Below are 15,576 nucleotides of genomic sequence, written 5' to 3'. Positions count from 1 at the left end.
ACAGTACCAAAACACTATAAACCTCTGTAAACAAGAAAGATATGGACGCAGTTTCAAATGTTTTGATAATCATAATGCTTACATATTTATTGCACATCAAGTTTCTTCAAATGAGATTGAACACATAGTAAACACTGAGCTGTAATATGTAGTCATTCAAGCATGTTGGGAAATGAAGTACTTTTATACACATTTCGAGGAAGCCTGTCCTCATTTCTACCACTGTACACAATATAGGCATAAAACAAGACTTACTCCTGCTGTCTTAGTTTTTGAAATACACTATATTCTCAATCTCAATCTGAAAAAAAAGAAAAATCAAAACTACTTTTCAACAAGACATTACATCACCCAGAAGGAAGATTCTCATAGCTATATTCTTCACTATGTCTTAAATGTGAAACAAGCAAGATCTTCAAATACATCTCAAGTTACCATTTTTTAAAAGGAATGACACTCATTCTTGTTTACCTGAGACTCCACAGTGACTGTGATCATAGAGGTGCTGCTGGTGCATGGTAGATTTTTTGTATATAACATGAGGATGACCATTCTCATAATTATAGTTACTAGAATCTTCTGTTATATTTCTTAAAGGCTCAATAAAATACTCATCATCTTCTGTAGCAATGACTCCATGCTTAAAGAAGCAAATAAGAAATCAAAAGCTTACAATAGACAATATAGAACTACTATCACAAAACTTAACTTTAAAAAACATTCTCTGTGAAGAAATCCACAACTAGAAGCTAACACATTAAGCAGTGCATGAGCCAGGTCTCATCTCCTGATTTAGTATGAGCAGAATAGGTGCCTATAAACAATACAGTGAGAAAAAATAAAACTATCATTGTCCTATTTGTGGAGAACTTTCACTCGTTTTTTGGTACATGCAGTTAAAAAAAGCAAGAGATAGTCTCAGAATATTACAAATAATCACTTTACATCAAACAGAGATGTTCTGAAATGACATGATTCATATCCATTAAAAATTGTACTAAGCCAAAATGCCCTTGCTCTTATAGCAAGTCCAGTATCCCTCTGTGATGCCACACTGCTAGATGCTTAAAGCCAAATACTTCATCAAAAACAAACACCATGAAGGACTAATTTTAGAACACGTATTCAAAAAAACCATTTTTATTTTACATCCAGACACAATCCCAAAACTGAGCTAGTTAATAGAAACCAAATTACTTATATTAACTTAAGTTACACTGTCTACAAAGCATTTATTCCATAAAAACTGTTGCCATAAATCTAGCAAACAAGAGTTATTGCAGACTATACACTAGACCTCATTCTCCATAACAAATGAATACTTCTTTTCCTCATACTGCAGTGCAGAATAGTAGATATTCTATTCTCATAACTTTCACATTTGTGAACTCAGCTTCTTCCAAACAGGAAGTGGTTTATGGAAGAAAGGGGAGATTTCAGGCCAACTATGCAATTTCCTGAACCTTCAGCAATTAAAACTGAACTTCAGCAGAAAATCCAGGTTTTGGATCCTTTCAGATATAGAAATATTGGGGAATAAGCCCTGACAGACTTCTACATCAATGTTTGCTAAATAAAAAACTCTGATACCCATATGTAGAAAATTCTGAATGTACAAACTTTCTACACAGGGAAGAGCTACTCATCAGACAGAAGCCTGGAAGCAGGAACTTTTACATTCATATCCTGACTTGATGAATCACAAATTTCTACCACACCTTTTATCTGTGAAACAAGTACTATACATGAATCTTTCTTTAAGACCTCTATGATCAGTCATAGGACCACTTGCTCCATATCTGCTCTAAAAATCCTAAAACTGTTTTCAAAGATCAGAGCTTGTCTTTGTACTCTTGGTCAAAGCGCTTGTCCTGCTACTGTTTTGTACATAAAATGCCTACTTCTGAAACAACAATATAAAACTTACAAAATGAAAAATCCTATGTAATACATCAGAACAAGTGTTTTCCAAATAGAACTCTATTATAAATGGTGAAAATATATGTATGAACAGACTGCAGCTTTCAGTTACTCATTTCTTACATTGTGAATGCAAAAATAAGTGTTTCTGTTCAGTGGTATTTTTCGTTACAAACTCAATTATTAACTCAGAAGGCTACATCAGGGTCTAAATTCACTTGGAAGATGCCAGTATAAAATTCCTCTTACAATGCCTTCTTGTAACTTGAAGTCTAAGATTTTACTAGAAAATAAATCATTTACTGGTATACTGCTGCTTAAACAGTATTGAAAATATAAAACAAATTGTAACTGGGCTTGCCAGATGTGCAGAAAGAACCTTGACAGTTTGGACTGCATCCAGTCTGCATGTCAGACATCTGGGTTCAAGTGAATCCTGAGCCATTGTAAGCTCTGGTATTATGTTCCCACAGGAAGAGAGTCCTGCGGAGTGGTTCTGGCCAACACCATCAGGCTGTCTGCCTCACGCCAAGCCTGAGAAGACAGAGATACCATCCAATCAGTGGCACTGTCTCTGAGACAGAGTGGGTCCTAACCTAAATTCCTCCAGAGAGTACATCCTTCCTGTCTGTACTCAAGTCCAGCCATGTTTGCTAGTCTAAGCATAAATGAGATAATTATATCAGATGCTGAAACTGATAATTATAAGTGGCAAGATGACCTCAGCAGAACTAAGTCAATTCAAATAGTATAAACTATTAATTGCAGCACTAATTCTCTATACAAATTGCATATATGCTCTTGCACATAACTAAAGAATATCTGTGAACAATGGTCACAGTTCCTTCAGGTACAAGCAGTGAAAACGGAAAAGACAGTATCACCACTTTCCCCAATGCCTAGCTGATATCTGATCTCATTTGCCCAGATGCTATGGTGCAATGGTGCAAAGACATTTTAATAACACTTAGTTAAGGAACTACAAATAAATTTTAACATAGATCTACAAGCAGGAAGTAAAAACATATGTGGTCAGTTGCTTCAGTCAGATGAGTGAGTTAATTAGCACTGGAAACACAACGACCCTGCATATGCCCTTCCCATAAGCCTGGCATAGGTAGACCATTTTAAGCCTAACAGTATTTATGCTTGCAAACAAAATTGTTCTTCCAGTGCTAAATTGATCCAACCAGTCTCGATGAATCACAGTGATTCAACAGTGAAATGACTGATTTTTAAGAAGCACTCTAAATACTGCAACTAAAAAGTAGCTTGGTGATGGCCAGCATATATTCCGAGTTTCAAAAATTCATTTGGCTAGAGATACTGGCATTGTTTATGTATTCAGCAATGCCTGATTAATACTTAGTGGGAAGTATACTATAATATCCAAACCAACATTCTAAATACCAGCTTTGATTTATAAGCCACTATCTGAGGAAAACAAAACTTCATTTGAAAAAGGAGTTTGAAATAATGCCCATTTAAAGCAATAAAATTAATTCATTTTAATTTTCTTTTTATGTGTTATTGTATTTTAACAGTTCATAAATTAAACTTCTGCTCCAAAGCATCAGAAATATCATTAAGACATAAGAATGACCAGAAAAGGTTTTGACATAATACCATGGATATAAGAAACAAGCTGAATGCACCAAGTATGTTACTACAAGGAACATTCCCAAGATTATTATCTAAAACAGATTGTTTTAGGTCCTGTGTTATCCAATCCCACTACAGACTGCCAACTCATGCTAACATATACAAGGTCTGGTTCCAGCAGTTTGACATGCTCAGACAAATCTGTGAATCCACATGGAGTTCCCCTGAATTTATGAAAAAGAATCTTTTTCTGTCAGGCTGTCCAGCCAGGGTCTTAACCTCCTTCAGATGGGGGACATCCATCAGTTGCAAAAACAAACTGAATTATGGGGAACAAGTAAGCACATGCCTTTCCCACACAGCATTATAGCTGCACACTTTTTCCACACCTTGAATCTCTTTAGGCTTTATGTTTAAACATCTTTATATTAAAGTACTAGTAATGGAAACTTCTGAAAACAAGTCAGTGTTGTTCAGTATGTCAACAGCTGGCTATACTACCGAGGAAGAAGATTGCATTAACTTACTGTGCTCTCAAACATGAAAAAAATAGTGATCTGGCCTGAGACAGCACATCATGGAATCTAACAAAAACTTAAAACCTTAAAACTAGGATAGAGACAGCTTGTATATAATTTTCTAAATACTGATGTGCTGCAAAAACATTTGAGTACCAAAGATAGCCTTAAAGACCCTGATACAGAATTATTTCACATACAGTCAAAAACACCATAGTATATGAAAATTATGATCTATAAAAGTAGATGTTTTCTTTAGAGTAAAAATGGCATTAAAATGAACTAACTCTTAAGAAAATTATTAGTAATTTATAAATATATTTATTTAGGAATGCATGAAGCAAACATTAAGTCTTCCAACAAAATAATTCCCCACTGAAAAAGTAAGCTCATGCTCTTAATCCACAGCCACCTACCTGTGTCTTCTTTATCATTTCTGTTTGGATGGAGATAACTGTGCTGTCCAGCACAAACATTATGCAATGCATGAACTTCACATATATGGAAATACTGCATGTTTTACATCAACCATTTGCTGGGGACCCCAGCAGCCTCAAAACAGTTCCAACTACAGACCTTTTCAGCTCAAAATTACAAAATTTTCTACCATGCAAAACTTGTTTGAGCACTGAGTTAAGAGCTTTGACACCTGGCAGAGGACAAAGATGAGTCAAAATGCAAAAGTCTGGGTTTTCCTTGATGCCATTACTGAATGCTCCAGAACTTCTCTGAGATTTGCTCCTCCCAGAGTCAAACTCCATTCCCCCAAGGTGAAGTTCCTCCCTCTTCAGCTATTCTACCACCATTTCTTTTCCTCTTTCCTTCAGTATGAAATAGTCAGCTTAGAAAATGCCTCAGTCTGGCTGCCTTGTACCCAACATCCAAAGTCCCTAAAATGCTGCTCGTCGTAGGCTCCTTCATGATACACCCAACCTGCAATCCACCCACAACTGTAGCATCCACTACAGTAAACACGAGTTTGCAAGCCAGCAAGCCTGTGGACAAGACCTTCAATTTCCTCACTTGAATGCTCACTGGATTATAGAGCTTTACTCACAACTTCAGACAATTTGCAGCATAATCAGGGCCCAGCAGATGGAAGCTGCTGGTCTGAAGCTTCAGGAAGTAGCAGCCTGTAATTCTAGGGCACTTGGTAATGAAAAATATAGAGGGAGAGGCTGAAACAAGAAACAGTGATAGGAAAATCAAGTGACTGCTTGTCACTTTTATTATAATGAAACAGAGAAAACCCTCCTCACATTTATCTCAAATATAAATGTTCTTCAAAGACATACAACATACACTATTTAAATCATGTTCTCACATAACCACTCTGAATAACTAATAAGAATAATTCAAGACATTCAATTAAGGGAAGAAATTTGAGCTACTTGCCAGCAGTGAAACCTAACAGGACAGCCGGAGTAAATATATTGCATACATTTTGTTTGTGAGCAACATTCACTATTAAATATTACTAACTACCTCTGAAGAGGTAAAGAGTTAAACTTACAATGACTGGCTTTAATACAGATGTTAATCAAGAACTATTAGACTATGAATGGCAGTCATTCACAGACCAGCAATGAAACAGGAAAATACAACAAATGCCTTAAGTACAATCCATTCTGAGCTATTGCTAAAACAAGTAATACTGTCTTCAATATTCACTGCCAACTGCTTTATTAAACATGTTCTAACCAGCAGCTGTATAACAAAACCTTCATTAGTAGGAATCATCATTTAAAAATAACTTTGTGATGCATTTATCTGAATGGAGTGGTAACTCCCATACACTGTCCTGCGGAAGGCACTGCCAACACTGAAGAGTTTCCATACAGTAGAGGGTGGTACCAAATCAAGACTACTGCAGCACCTTCTGCAGGATTCATGCCTCTGAGATAGAGCCACATGTCACCCTGCTGATGTTTCTGGAGCAACACAGGAGCTTCACATGCTTGTGACCAAATCTTCCTAAGGGATGCAGTGCACACCTGACATGTGAAGTCCTGAGTAAAGAGGCATGACCATGAAGAATTTGTGTGCCCAAAGACTAGATTAAGGCTGCCTTACTACCTGAAAGACACACATAAGGACTGACAACAACCACTGATGATGATTTAACTGGGAAACACTCTACACAGAAGTTAACTTACAAACACAAAGCTAAAATATACTGACACCTAGAACCACAGGCAGCCTCACTCCAGCAAAATGGACAGCCTGAGAGCAAAGGGAAAACATGCGAAATGTCACCTCAGGGTGTTGGGCACAGAAGAAAAAAAAAAACAAAAACAAGATTCTTATGAGCCAGGCTTCCTTATGACATCTGCCATGCTTTTTAGAAGAAAAGTGCCATAAGGAACAACAGATGGGAAAAGATGATAGGAAAATACAGACTTTTTTGTGCTTCATCCCACCTTTATTTCCCTAGCATGAAAGGAAAACAAGAGTCAGCTATGGCAAGGGCAGGAGTTCGTGGCTCACTCCCTGAGCCAAGGTCAAAGAGGAAATGTAATGGGATCACCGTGGCACTTACTGCAGTCTCCAAGGGGACCAACTAGTCTGTGCATCAATTAGCATGCAGCAATTAGCACAAAGAGGCTTGCAGCCTCTTTTAAAGAAATGAGTCCTGAAAAAAGGGACTTTGTCTCCATCATATTTTTAGCGGAAAAAAACTCAAGCAGAGATGGAGCATACTAGCTTTGAAGCCTGAATGGGACCAGAAAAAAAAAACCTCTATTACGCAGAAACTGCAAAGGGAAAATTGTACTTAACTCAGACCTATCTGCTATAAGTCTACATGAACCAAACTGTAATACCACACTCAATGGAACATCATTTTAACTCCATTTCTTTGAAAGTGTTCACTTAGCGCTGGAAATCCCCATTAAATATTTTTCTTCAGGAACACTCTGAAATGTTAAACTAGCCTGTTTTAGACATATCACAAGTAGTTGGGTATAATGCAACCTATCTGGGTCTGGAACAGCTGGCTTTTTTTTGAAAGTAACAGCTCAAGAGGCATTGTTCAACAGTGCTTCCAAGGACAAATGGGAATTAGTTTAACAAGTCTGTGCAATTTTTTTTTTTTTTAACTTAGCAATTAGTTAGATCACCTATTCCTAACAAGATTAACCAGCATTCTACCATATAAAAACCAGAATGAGCAACCATAAAATATATATGTGTATTTTTACTACAGAAAACACTGGCTCTTGATTTAATGTTTCGTAGTCATGCCTTTCTATTTTAGTATTTTGTTACTAATTAGCCTGCTTTTTTACTTTTTTGCATTCATATTTTAATTTCTTTTTCCATGCATGCACTACTGTCCCGTGATCACAAGATCACCAGTAAGAGAAGAGATGAGAATAAATTAGGTAAGAACTTCTAATTCTACTTCTAAATGTAAAAGTTTACAATTTGTAAACAAAATCTTTCTGGTAAAAAAGTTATATAATTACTTTCTGATGCTGTTACTTGCTATAAACTTTCCACGTTTTAAATTCACAGCAATGATGATGTCTACACCAAGCGATTCCTCCTCTTTTATTTACTTAGTTTTTAAACCCAAATACTCAAAGTCAGTGGGTGTTCGGTCCAACCAACATCTCTCTGTAGAGATTCAGTACCCTGGAGGATCCACTGTTTCCTCCTCCCTGCCCCTTGAGCTTGGAAGGCTCTTATAACGGTAAAGATCTAGCACAGACATAATCCTGCAAGCCTAGCATAGACACTATAAACACTACAGAGGTTGCCTGCTAGAAGACTACAGAATTGAGTCTCAGTACTTATATTAAGCTTGAAAAACTGACACCTACTTTTCCCCAGGACCTAGATCAGGTTTTAGGGGTTTTCTGCACCTTCCTGTCTACTTGATTCCCACAGGGAAAGCAAAAAACTGCAAGAAACATCAATTTCATTCTTCTTCTCTAATTTAAAATGACAAGCACACTACTATAATATAATATGTAATGATGACTTACCAGACCATTGCAGTTGCTTAAGGCCACTTTAGTTGTACTGTGTTGGTCTTGCAAATATCCTGTGTAATGACAGTGGTCTAAGAAATCATGCTTCCATTGCGGTCCATCTTTCCCCCAGTACTCTACTGTAAAATGTCTGGATACCAAATCTGTGTTGAGAGTCAGGTTTAAATGAAAGTGCTTGCCATAGGCAGAAAGTTTAAAAAATAATTTAGATGCTGCCAGTTCTTGGTCATAAGGGTCTGTGCTCCTCCTCCTTCTTGAGGGTTTAGGATTTTTCACAGTAAAGCTGAGGAAGGCTCCATTTTGATCAACCCTTATTGGGATTGTTACTTGGTAGTGTTCAAGGTAAGACAGGAATTCCTCTTTGTAATCAATCACAAGGTAAGACAATCCAGGGAGTGGGCATAGAAGAGAAGAAAATATAACAGGAAACAACAAGTAGTAGCATAAACATAGACCATTTTTGGGTAAATTTCATCACTCTCATGAGTAAAAGTCACCTTCAGGTAAGTGCACAATGCAGCATTTTACAAAATAAAATAAAACATTATTTTCTGTCTTTGTAAGTCAAGAAAATATGTTTGAGTTCCTATTAATTTGCTTATCACTTTGGAAATAGAAAAGTTGTTTAATACCTATCTTTTCCTATTTACCAAAAATACGTAAATAATTTGGGCTAACGTAAGGGCATATTTTTCCCAGTGCTACCATTCAAAGAAAAAAAGCTATAAAACCCACTTGCAAGAATACAAACAGTAGTAATGAAAAGGATTATATTGTAGAAACAAGATTAGATTCTTACATCCTAGTCTAAAAGCATGTTAATTTTATCATGGCAAGACTCTCAAATATTATCAAGTACATTTTACAAGATTTAATTTGCAAGGCTTTCCTACAGTTAAAAGTAGACAGAGAGAAATTAGAATAAGGAAATTTTATCTGTATGACAATTAATCATGATAAAACTAAGAGCAGAGCCCAGATGAGCTCATGAATTATATAAACATGGTTTAGAAAATATTACACAAATACAACGCAAAAATACATGTTTCTTGCCAGCTACAGAGATCAGACCCCTACCTTGAGAACTGTATGAAAGCCTGCTGTTACTGAGAAATTCCGATGAAACCATGACTAGGCTCAAAATCCATGTCCACGTCTTCCAAAAAATTTCCATAATTTAGAAAAAACAATAAGTTCTTTTTTCTTTCTCCTTGGAGAGCTACCTGTGTGCTACAGAGTTAACTTTACTCCAGAATCGCACCATAACAGGTATATTTATTTTATGCTACTTTCAAATTAACTATAGGATGTTCCACTTTCTGGACAGGTACTTTCTTCTATAGCTGCAGTCATTTTCTCAATTCAAAGTAAGCATTTGTAAGCTTCCTTAAGATATGAGACAGATGTTAGATTGGATAGTTACTGAAATTGTTCCATTTCTTTTCCTGAAAAACAGAAGAATACGAATCAAGGCAAGTTCTTTCTATTAAAACAGATCTATGCTGCAGAATATTAAGCCATGACAGTGAATTAAACGGGGCAATATTTTGAAATATTATTCCGTATCAATTTTATGGTCACATCCAAGGTCACAATCTTACAGAAAGAAAAAAAACAAACAGAAAAAGAGTTACCATTAACCTTAAAAAGCAGATCCATACAGCCCATGATGCGCTTATTAAGTTCATGTTATTTTTATGAATTCTTACACCTATTTAGTGTTTCTTGTAACTCAAACATTGTGTTCAGACTTGTTCCATTTATAATCAATGCTACACACTCATTGATTTCAACTGTTAATAACACATCCCAATATACTGGTAGATAAAGGAAGAACCTGGAAAGGAATCCAGAGTACAGTTATCTGATCTTTCTGAAGCATGTATTTTGTTATTACTAGGGCCAGGGTTCTGCTTATGCAGGCAGAATTCCCATTCTCTTAAGACAGGAATGCTGCATGTAAGAATACTAAAGAACAAATTTCAGTATCTAAAGCTATTAATCATACACATTCCAATATTTCAAATATCTGTTGTCAGGGGTTTTTTTTAATTTCCAACACTATTGCAACAATAGTTTTTACTATTTTTTACTAGAGCTGCAGCTCTAGGTGCAGCCAGGGATTAAATGGAAGATCCATGCAGTCAACTAACAATCCAGTACCATGGGATACCAAAATATGTGTTGTGTCAGCTGGTACTCATCAGTCCACTTAAACACTCTCAGCACACCTGTGCACAAACTCTGCTGAAGCAGACAATGGAGAAACAGAACCTAAGAAGGGGAGCTCGTTTAAAAACAAGGACAAGCATACAGAGTCACTTGCACATGCACCAGTTAAATCTGCCTTTCTAAAATTTTGGTATTTAAAATCAAATTATTTACAACATTCATTCAGACAGGTAATACAGCTGCAGCTAATGGATTCTTTATGAAGGTTTTATAAAGAGCTGTAACATAAAATTTTAAGAAAAAAATCATCACCCAAATCCTACTTACCAACATTGCAATGAATATTTAGATAACATCTTAGCCAGTTTCAAACCCATCTAACTACTAATGTGCAAATTAGGTTAATCTGACCTTTTAAAAATATTTCAAGGCAGAACGCAGGATTTATTCAGGTTTGTAAAGAGACTAAAAAATACTTTGCAAACATGCTTAGTAGTATTTTTTCCTGGGGAAGCATAAAGACTTTGTGATGCCACGCACAAGCGGCAAGGCCACAAAGAACATTAATGAAAAAGGGATCTGTTTGCATTGCGTTTGCATTGCATTGCATTTGCATTGTTTGCATGTAAAACCTTTATTTCCTAGCTAATATTTAGTTACTTCTTAGAATTTTGCAAGTTTTGAAGATACATAATTAAGCCCATATTCTTTCAGCTACATTAGTACAATAAGTAATGTGCCTTATTTCTAATCTGAGAATGTATCGTTTCAAATTCTTGTCACTGAATCTTGCTTTATCCCCGTTTGCTAATGAGCTGGTTTCTTTTCCTTGTGTGCACAGTTATAATCTGATACAAGCATCTCTGGACACTTCCTGATAAGCAGCTCAACCTATTTGGTTTATCTCACCCTGTATAATCCAGTTTCCAGATGACTGAATACTTCTGCAGTTTTTCTCTGAATCGCTTCATATTCGCCAGCATCCCTTTTTATCTGCAGACACTAGAACTGGGAACTGTAGTCCAGTTTTGGCTTGTTAGCACCATATATAGAGGTAATATTGCCTTACAGCTTCTACTTAGCCAAAATATCCTAACAGGGAGCTCATGTTCAGACTGTTAGGCTGATAAAAAGTTATCCTAAAATTAGGATCTCCTGAAACTGCAGTACCTAAGGAGCTAGATAGCACAGAAGATTGGACATAAATTAACAGTACCCATTATTTAGTACCATTATTTACTATTTACCCACCAACGGCCACATGATGGACCATAAACATATGTTAGTCAACAGTGTCAAACAGTCACTGATGTCTAGTATTCTTGCAGAGGTCTCTGAAGCGGTCTCCCTCATTTCAAGCTTCACAGAAGACCAACCTCCTTTCATATCAAGCTTTCTGAAAGTTTCAGCAGAATTTTTTACCTCTTCTTTGTAAATATTTATTGCCAGCTTGACCATGGATACAAGCTGGCCATATGAAGCTATATTAATGTTTCCAATTAAAGAATGGTTATGGATGTGAATGATGAAGCACTCGAGTGACTTCAAGATAAAATAAATATGACATCTGGTAGGAACATCGAAGTCTGGACTCTATACCCTTTTTGTTTTACTCACACCGTCTTTGGCAGCTTATTTTCATGGCAGCCTGTAGATTGTTGTTAAGATGCGAAATTTGGTCAATATTAAGCTTACAACAAGAAACTTCTAGTGTATCGTGGTGAACTGCACATTCACCCACTGGTTAACATAGGTGTGGCTCCATGTCCTCAACCACCACCTAAAACCACAGATCCCATCTAACTCTGAGAGCTCTGCCAAACAGGAAAGGAATAGTACAAGATGTTTTCTGATGCCAATGATGAAACAGTTGCATGGCACTGGCATTTCTGTGAAGAGACGGATAACCATGGCAGTCCTGTCAGTGGCATCATGAGGTTCCCACCCAGTGACACTCAGTGAGGAGAAAAAAGGTCACAGTTATTGGAGCACAAGTCCTGATGGCTGAAGGAGCTGGGGGTGTTTAGCCTGGAGAAAAGGTGGCTCAGGGATGACCTTATCACTCTTGACAACTGAAAGCGCAGCCAGGCGGGGGTCAGTCTCTTCTCCTAGGCAACAAGTGACAGGAGAGAACATAGCCTCAAGCTGCAGCAGGGGTACTTGGACATAAGGAAGAATGTCTTCACAGAAAGAGTGATTGGACATTGGAACTGGGTGCTCAGAAAGGTGGTGGTCACGGTCCCTGGAGGTGTTTAAGGAAAGCCTGTATGGCACTGGTCTAGTGCCATGGTCTAGTTGACAGCGTAGTGTTTGGTAACAAGTTGGACTCAATGACCTTAGAATTCCTGTTCAACCTATATGATTCCGTGATAAAGCGGACCAGGAAGAGGCGACTAGCCAAACTGCTCAGTGCAGTCACCATGGGAGCCTCCATCTAAACAGAGGTGCCTTGGGCAACTAAAGGCATCACTTAACCTGAAGGTAGCTCAAGATTTACGACAGGGCAGCATGTAAGACCGATGTCCCAAGACAACCTTCACACCAGGGACGTCCACCGCAGAACCGGTGGGTTCCGGCGCGCTCGGCGGCGGCAGCGCCGAGGTCTCCCGTTAGCGGCCGCGGTGCCAGAAAACAAACACACCGCACCGCCGGATCGCACAGCCTAGACCGCTGCTACGCCTCGGGGCGGGGTCGAGGAGAGCGACGACCGGGAAAGGGACCCACCGCCCCGGCGGGCGGGACAGGGGGTTGTACTCCACGCCCCCGCCCCAGCGGCTCGGCCCCCGCCGCCTTCCCGCCCTCCGCGGCCGGGCCGTGCGGGCGGCGGGAGCCCGCGGTGAGGCGCGGGCAGGGGCGGCCGTGCGCCCGCCCGCCCGGCACTACGAGTGGTTGCTAAGGAAATGGGGAAGGCGGCGGGAGGGGACGGGGCGGGGGACGGGCATCAATCACACAAATTCAATTACAGGTATCGCGGCTGGCCGTGAAAAACTTCGCAGGGCTTCAAAAGCCGGGGATTAGCCGTGCCCCCGGGAGCTTCCCCAGGCGAGAACTGCGACGCGCAGACTGCGTCGGGAAGAGCTCGGTGGAAAAGGGGGGCCGGGAGTGGCGGGGAGAGGGACACGTACAAAGGGAAAAGATCGAACCCTCCTCTCCGGGAATTAACCAGAAGCCGAGGCGTGAGGAGTAAAATTACTGCTGTGCGGGCCCCGACGTACGACGGGGCCGCCACCGTATGAACCCCCTCAGCCAACCCCCAAGCTCCCCGCCGGCCGCGCCGTGCCGAGGGGGCAGCTGTCACTGCATCTACCGAAAAAGCAACACCCACCCCCTCACCCCCAAAACGAAAAGTCAACAGGCTAGGAAAATACATGGCTACACACACAGTTAAACACGTACACACATGCACATTATCTGTACACGTCTGCACAGAGAGTTAAAAACACTGGTACTGGAGAAAATTGGAAGTCACACATCCCTCAAAAAATTCTGAAGGAAAAAACAAAAAAAAGTCCGTCTTCCCTAGAGAGGCTGAAGGGGAGAGTCTGGTTGCTGTGGTGGAGCTGATCCTAAAGTTAACTTTCAGCAGCCCATTTCCAGACAGCAGCGCTGAATCTATTTGGATAAAACGCGTGTGACCCAGACACTTGGCGTTTGGCCCAAACGCGTTGCACCGGCAGCCCAAATAAAAACAAGAGTCTGACTCTCTCCCTCTCTCTCCCTTCTCTCTTGTACAACAATGAAAGAAAGTAGCGAAGACAAAATCCGCATACACATCGCCGGGGAGCGAGAGCCCACTTACCTCCTCCCACCAAACAAAGTCCCTTTGAACCCTGGGCGACTGCGGAGACAGACATACACCGACAAACACGAGTCCGCGGGGTTAAGAGTCTGGCAAATCCCAAGCGGCACGAAGTAAATCAAAACCACACGCTTCCATCTTCCTGATGAGCCCAGCGAGAGCCCGACATCCCCGCCAGCATCGCTGCGGGACGGCGGCCGCTCCGACCCTCCAAGCCCCGGTACAAAGTGTGCACTTGTCTGACCGCGGCAGCGGACACGGCACGGCCGAGAGCGGGGCGTCCTCAACTCAGCAGCAATCCGGAATAGCCCTGGGTTGTCGCTGGGGTTTGGGGGCTGCTTTGGTTTTCATCTGTTGTTTGGTTTTGGTTTGGTTTTGGTTTGGTTTTGTTTTTCCTTTTCTGCTTCTACCAACGACTTAGTATTCAAAGAATAAAAAAAATCTTTTTAAAAGTGCAGTATTCGAGATGGTACTTCATCAATCACCTCTCTTATCGGTTGAAAAATCCTCGCACCCCCTTCCCCCATCTCAAGGTTTCTCTCTGAAATTACTCCAAATGCACCTCGCCTAATGCAATATAAATCTCCCCCCGCTCCCCAAAGCCCTGCACGCACCATTATTCGGGACACAAGAAAAGCAAAAAGTTTCATTGAATAGCGTGAAATCTTCCTTACCGTTTTCATCTTCAATTTCTGATATAAAGTAAGTTTCAAACAATAGAGTTTGCACAGGACGATTCCCGTATTCCTCTCTGCTTTTCCCCTCTGTGCAAGCAACCATCAGGGTCCTATTCTCCAACAGAATAAAATTCTCTAGCCTTCCTAAAGGGGTTTTTAGAAAACGGGTTGGCTTGGCAGGAGGAAGGATGCCATCAATTCACCGAAGCTATCACCCTGCACATTTTGTCTTTCCAACAAAAAAGGGGGGGAGAGGAGGAAGGAGGGAAAAACAGGCTTATATTGGGGTGGGGGTGGGTGCCCTCCTCTTGAGCAGCCTCCTCTGTGCAAAATACCATGTGAATATCATCTGAGTTGGGGGGGGAGGGGGGACCGGGAGACAGAAAGGGGGGAAAGAGAGGGGGAGCAGAGGGGAGGCAGGCAGAGCAGGAAGGACTCAGGAAAGTTTGGTTGAAGTAGCCCCAGACCTCCTCTGGCTGCCGGCGCCGGGCCAAGCCGAGCGCGGCGGCAGCGGGGGAGCCTTGGCAGCCTCGCCCGGGGGACGGCGCGGGGCCCGCTGACGTCAGCCTGCAGATGTGCCCCGGACCGCCGCGCATGCGCGCCCGTCACGTGGCGGCGGGGGGGCAGGGGCGCAGCCGGGGGCGCGGGAGCGGGAGGGGCGGCGGGACCCTCACCCGGAGTCGCCTGAGGGGAGCCCGGCCTGGCCCGCCCGGGGGAGCCGCAGCCGCAGCCGCAGCCACGGGGTGCCGGCGTTAGGCGCCGGGCACGGGCGCTGCCGGTGGGCGGCGAGCTTGGGTGACCCCCTGCTGCCATCGTCCTGCTGCCGTCGCGCTGCTCGTCCCGCGCCCCGTTAAAAGCTTTAATAAAAGGAAACCTTTTAAACACCATTCCCA

At 41.1% G+C, this 15,576-nt stretch overlaps 1 protein-coding gene across 1 annotated transcript in view; it reads right to left on the bottom strand.

Moving 5' to 3' along the window:
- The window catches only part of ADAMTS6 (ADAM metallopeptidase with thrombospondin type 1 motif 6), a 144,634-nt gene extending 129,660 nt beyond the window's left edge, over positions 1-14,974 (bottom strand). Inside the window, exons 1-4 of the mRNA XM_059836546.1 lie at positions 14,681-14,974; positions 9,113-9,480; positions 8,030-8,394; positions 472-640 (exon numbers count right to left, since the gene is read on the bottom strand). Coding sequence (XP_059692529.1) covers positions 472-640; positions 8,030-8,394; positions 9,113-9,209 — 631 coding nt within the window. The 5' untranslated portion in view covers positions 9,210-9,480; positions 14,681-14,974. The remainder of the gene's footprint in view (positions 1-471; positions 641-8,029; positions 8,395-9,112; positions 9,481-14,680) is intronic.
- Between the last annotated feature and the right edge of the window lie 602 nt (positions 14,975-15,576).

Source organism: Haemorhous mexicanus, chromosome Z, assembly GCF_027477595.1.
Source record: "Haemorhous mexicanus isolate bHaeMex1 chromosome Z, bHaeMex1.pri, whole genome shotgun sequence".
NCBI classification, from domain to species: Eukaryota; Metazoa; Chordata; class Aves; order Passeriformes; family Fringillidae; genus Haemorhous; species Haemorhous mexicanus.
This window is presented reverse-complemented; position numbering and strand designations above follow the sequence as displayed.